The sequence below is a fragment of the Leptonychotes weddellii genome, chromosome 12, assembly GCF_054177405.1.
Source record: "Leptonychotes weddellii isolate Sample4059 chromosome 12, ASM5417740v2, whole genome shotgun sequence".
Lineage (NCBI taxonomy): Eukaryota > Metazoa > Chordata > Mammalia > Carnivora > Phocidae > Leptonychotes > Leptonychotes weddellii.
Genome location: NC_138380.1, coordinates 81,872,559 through 81,878,625, shown reverse-complemented (window position 1 = coordinate 81,878,625; position 6,067 = coordinate 81,872,559). Strand labels below are relative to the sequence as shown.

General features: G+C 39.3%; 1 protein-coding gene across 2 annotated transcripts in view; it reads right to left on the bottom strand.

Moving 5' to 3' along the window:
* Positions 1 to 559: 559 nt before the first annotated feature.
* The window catches only part of STARD3NL (STARD3 N-terminal like), a 66,168-nt gene continuing 60,660 nt past the window's right edge, over positions 560 to 6,067 (bottom strand). For both annotated transcript variants that reach the window (XM_081800754.1, XM_081800753.1), the window contains 2 exons: positions 2,477 to 2,552; positions 560 to 1,307 (listed from right to left, as the gene is read on the bottom strand). In XM_081800754.1, the coding sequence (XP_081656880.1) occupies positions 2,494 to 2,552 (59 nt within the window). In that variant the 3' untranslated portion in view covers positions 560 to 1,307; positions 2,477 to 2,493. The remainder of the gene's footprint in view (positions 1,308 to 2,476; positions 2,553 to 6,067) is intronic.

Below are 6,067 nucleotides of genomic sequence, written 5' to 3'. Positions count from 1 at the left end.
GACGCTGCTCCCTCAGTCCACTCTGATGACACTGCTCTGAAGGAAACAGCACACAGACTTCTTGTAGCACTAGGTGATCCCCCACATTCCACAAGGATCTGTGCTTTTCCATGGCAGGTGATTTACTGAGGCTCTGACTTTCCGTCTCATTTTGTCAGTGTGGACAGGGTGACACGAGATTTGCGCCCATGAAGCTACCAGCACAGGTAGACTAGAGACATCACAACAGCAGGTGCTTCTTCCCTCACAAGAACACAGATATAGGAGGCCCTGAGTTCACCTGTGTAACCGAATGTCATAGACTGAGTCATCTCAGTCCCTTCAGTAGAGTCAGACCGAGCAAGGCTCCACAGAAGACATACACATCAGGTAAGTGTGCTGAGGGTCCAGCAGAGCTGATCTGACCTGCACAAATGGCTACTTTCCTGCCAAACCAGCACCAGTCAGTACTCATAACTGAGTTTTTCTTGAAGGACACAATGAATAAGGAAAGAAAACTAAGAGACACACTGTCTTCGCATGAAGCCTTGAGGGAAATATTCATGTTGGAAAGAAAGAGTTCACAATATAATTTAGTTTATTTTAATTCAAATTAGCCACACAAAGAGAAATGATGGCAATGAGTTCAGACTGTAGATTCAAAATAAAGAGTCTCACTATTTCAGAACCATACGTCTCAGAGAAAGATGCTATTTCATAATGAAAATAATACAAAAATGGTTATGCTGTACATGTACTCACATTCCCTCCTGGGCCCCTTTGGTAATTCCAATACTTCAAGCCAAATACATAATGCAAAACAAGAAAAATAAAATGAACCATTTTGATATGTTGGTATTTATTACTTTTTAAAATTGTACAAAGAGCGCATTAAGCGTGAGTTAAAAAACACAAGGGAAATGTTGGATGTTACAAAAGAAATACAAAAGAAATCTGAGACATGAAACAAAAAATTCCAAACTGCGAATCAAATAAAAAGATATTTTGCTTACTAAAAAAGTGTTATTCCAATATATTCATAAGTCTTTTGATCGGGAATACAGCACAAGACTTTGCTCCAACTATTCATGAACAGATCAGAGTCAGTCTCACTAACACAGGATGGATCATCACATTATCTTACCAGCCACAGGCAGGTCCTAAATGTACGTGATCTGGTACAATGTCTATGAGGTATTACAATAAATAAATTCTTTATTAGCCATTCATTAAAGTCAGCAGTGGATGTCACTTTCAACTTTCAATAGGAAGACCCAGCTCTGGTCCTTTTTCTTCCCTCCAGTGACTTTCAATGATGGATTTTCACACTTGGAAAAAGAGAGAACATAAAAAAATTTGAGCTACAGTGTTAAAAAGTAAAGTGCTACGCTTTGCCTTATATTTTTACGAGAAAGTTTGTGTGCTGAGGATGGGCTGTTACAGACACAAAAGGACCTGGGTGAGGCCACACAAGAATTTATTTTAAGGCATTTTAGAGCTTTACTATTCACAGGCCTCTATCTTTGCTGCGTCTCAACCACCGATGCAGAAAGCAGGTCTGGAGTGTGTTGGGGCCTTGGGGGTGAAGAAACAGGGCCCACTCACCAGTCCAGGCTACTCTGCGGCCAGTCCCCACCTGTCCCAGCTGCTCGGCAGCTCCGAGCCGGCCACCACTTTCCTTCTGTCCTCACATAATTAGGCAGAGCTGCTGCTACTACAATTCACTTTGTGTTTATTTGCTGGCATTTCTGAGGCTGAAGTGTTTTCCTTTGATGATCTGAAGTGACTGAACAACGGGCCCCACCTGGAGGCCCATGACCTCCTGCTCTGATTGGACCACACGGTTCTTCACAGAAGCTCCACAGCATTTGGGGGATATCTGGGTGCAGGGCCAGGGCGGACCCTGGTACCAGACTGGGGGGGCCTGAGTCCCAGCTCTGCCCCTTGCTAGCTGTGCCACCTGGGATGGTCACTTACCATTCTAGTCCCACGTGCTCAGGTGTAGACAGAGACACTTGGTACCCACATCCCTTGGGACCGCTACCCTCACACAGATAGGGTGTGTAACTGAACAACATCTGACATGGAGACATTCTGGCTAAGTAAACAATAATGAACTCATCCTTATTCTGTAGAAATGTGGATGGTAACTAGACTTATGATGGTGATCACATTGCAGAGGTGATTTGTAGGGTATACAAATACCGAATTCTAATGTTGTACACCTGAAACTTACCTAATGTTATATGCCAGTTTTACCTCAAGGGAAAAAAAAAGAAATTTGAGCTCTGAGTTATTTTTCCTACTTTACAAATACACATCTATGCAAAAGAATGTTAAATTTTACATGAATAAAATATAACTATAAATTCATGTGACTAGGATAAATCTGGCTATATATTTGTATTTATATTATTAAATTTGACCTTGAATCGACTCAAAGAAATGATCCATATTTAACTAGTTTCTTGTTACACTTTCACTTTCAAACACTTACTTTAACCAAAGTAGTACTCATAGTTCCAAAAGTGGTTTTTCACTGTCCTGTTTTTCTTCAGCTTCTTCTTCAGATCCTACAAGGTAGGGAAGAGGAAAGAGAAAAAAAAAGGTGAACCTTATATTTCTCGTACATTTGCGCCTACCATTTCATTCTGGAATTATTTGTTTAGGAAATATGTCTGATGAAATGATACTTGTTTTCCATTAAGTAGATTTTGCTAAAAATCAGGAAAAAAAAACTAGATGTCTGAGGCTAGAAGTTTAAAAATTATTTCCACAAATATCTTGTATCCACTTATATATACATAGCTCATTACAGCATGGAAAATGCACATTTTATAAAGTAAAAGCAAATATGTAATGAAAAGAACAATATCCCATAGGATCATAATTACAAAAATAAAAACTTAAGTACATATGTGCCAATCAGAAAGCCTACAAGAAAATAACCAGATGACTTGAATCATTTCTGAATATTCCAAAATATGTACAACAAACTGACTTTATAATTTTTAAATTATAATTTTAAAAAAAAGGGTATAAATAATACTAGCAGTACGACCACAATTATGTGGAATTACAAACACAAAACGAGCAGGAGACAAACTGCTGTCAACACTGACGTGGCACAGAGTTTGAAGGACAGGTTCTGTGATTGCTGTTCTGTGCACATTTTTATAAAAGGCAAGTGTTACTCTCGCAATCAGGGAAGGGACATAAAACAGGATCCATGGGAAGACAAGGCAGCAGGTGAGGGACAGAGCCTTCTCACACACAAAGGAAGCAGCCTGCCTCAGGAGGAGCCGGCTGAAAGCCAGAGCTGCTTCCCCCTGGTCAGATAATACACCTCAAACAGCACATTTTTTCTTCTGAGAATGTCTGCCTGCATTATAGCAGGAGAATGAATAGCAGAGAAACTTAAGAAAAGATCATGCCCCACATCTTAACCTCATAAATGTCACACGGCTCAGGTTAAGCTTGTGGTAACATAAATAGTGGTCAGAAGGCTTCACTTCCCATCCTCTTAAATTGCCGTAAATCATAGTCACACTGGGGCAGATTAATGCGTTCTCACTTGGAAATGAGTCTGAGGAAGATCGTCATACCAAATCTTCCTGTTTCTGGACTTATTTCCACCTGTCAGACTAATGGCATTTGAGCCACAACAAGCTGACATGTCTTGGAATTATTTGGGACTCCTAAATAAAGCCAAACTTTTAATTAAAACGTAGTAATATGTATATTTTACATAATTTAAAAATAAATGCTAGCAAGGCCTTCTGGTTATGGTCAAGTGAAGTTAACAAATCTCCTTGAAAAGCAACTATAAAACTGGACTAGATAAATAAAACTAACCATTTTAGCAGTTGGGAATTGTCCAAAGACATACAACAATCTAGAAGTGTTTATGCTTGAAAAACTGCAGATAGGAAACAACAGTAGTAGTGCTCTTGCCGAGAGCTGGTTCCATTCCTTTCCCACCTCCCAGTACTCAGCTCAATAGGCATGAAGGTTCTTCCAAGACAGGACAGGCCATGAGGACTGGCAGCAGAGTTACACAGTGTGAGGAGCTGAGTTAATTGGGGGTGGGGAGTGACGTGAAGGCGAGCTGACAAGCTGTGTGGTGTGCAAGCAGGAAGGCAGGGGCTCTGCTGGTCTGCGGCTGGGGTCGTGGCTGCAGCAAGCATGTGCTGGGCTGAAGCTGTGTGCATGCTTAGCAGACACCCAAAAGAGCCTCCTGGTCAATCCTGAGGCTTTGGACATATGCAGAGATGTGAAAAGACTCAGCAAAGAGTACAAGCAGAGGAAAACTTGAAATTCCCTAAAATCTGAATATGCTACTCAATATATACACATAACTATCTGTCAGAGGATGGAGGTCTTTTTTTAAATTTACAGTATAACTAATGTATACTGTTGTATTAGTTTCAGGGGTACAATATAGTGATTCACCAATTCCAAACATTACTCAGTGCTCATCCCAATAAATGTACTCTTAATCCCCTTTACCTATTTCGCCCATCTGCCCACCTACCTCCCCCTCTGGTAACAATTTTGTTCTCTGTATTTAAGAGTCTGCTTTTTTCTTTGTCTTTTTTTTCTTTCTTAAATTCCATATGGTATTTGTCTTTCTCTGATTTATTTCACATAACAGAGGATGGAAGTCTTATCAAGGTGCTTAAGCACAATCTCCATCCAATCACTGGCTACCACTAAACTATGTAGACACAGAGGTGGTCCCTGGGGAGCTAGGCTTAAAATTAAAAAAACAAAACAAAACAAAAAAAACCTTGAGTAGAACCATCACGAGCCACATACTACAAGGGACATAATTTCACAGATTTAGCCTAAGCAATTTTTTAAGCAAAAAAATAACAATAAAAGCAACCTTTTGAGGAAAAAAAATCAGACTCTAGAGTTGCTACCATGTTTTTTCAACAAAATATTTTTCAATTAAAAAAAAAGGCAAGGAATCAAAAAGTGTGACTATTCTCAGGCACAGGGGAAACCCTGACAATCAATAGAAACTGTCTCTGAGTGTGTCCAGGTTTTTTATTTAGCAGACAAAGACTTCAAAGCAGCTATTATAAATATGTTCAAGAAAGCACAGAAAGCCATGTTAAAAGAAGTAAAGTCTGACAATAAATGAACAAACAGATATTCTAAAGGATGCGATAAATTATAAAAAAGAAAAGATACTTAAAAGTAAAATGTGGAATAGAAAAATATAATAATATTTTATATAATTTTATGGTATGCAAATTTTAACTCATTAAAGCTATTCTTTTTTTTTTTAATCAAGGTTAGATAGTATCCTCAGTGGTGATGTTTTAATACACTTCAGAATTTTTAATAAAAAGTAGAAAAACTGTGTTTCAAATCTGTTGATTACACATCAGGTGACCATAGAATTGATCATCCAAACAAGAACATTTCCTATAGATCAAAAGAGTTCTAATAATAATTACATGGAACCCCAGGAGTTAGCCAAGACTGTCCAGGGCAAACCAGCATGTATGGCTGGTTGCTATTAGAAAGTGTAAAATTAGAATTACAGTGTCTTTCTCTAGATTTGCTTAGCACAGATTATATGATGCAATTGAACTATTCTTCAAATTAAGTCTTTCGATGATTTACAAGGTAACTAACTTTTCCTCAGCATCACGACTGGTTCACTTCAGCTGTCTGACCACACATAACACCTTCAGCCCAATCTTCTGACAGAGGACTGTGCTTCCTCCTTCCTTCCACTGAATACATGGGGAAGCAGGACACGGTTAGACCAACACGCAAACCTGCAAACACACCACCTTTATATCCTTTCAAAGTACATCTAACAAAAGGTACTAATATTCCAAGTCTCTAAGATACTAAATTTCAAGCCTATCCTTTACAAGAAAAAGTGCTAAGATTTTAATTTTTGGTGCCTCTGATGTCTTTCTCTCTTCTCACCCATTCCTTCCACAGCTCTACATCTACTCTGTGCCGGCTCTGCACTAGGTGCTGGAGAAAGAAAGTCAGGAGAAGGCAAGCAGACCCCAGACGCCCTCTCCTCCACCAGGGGCCCATCAGCGCTGGATCCGTCCCC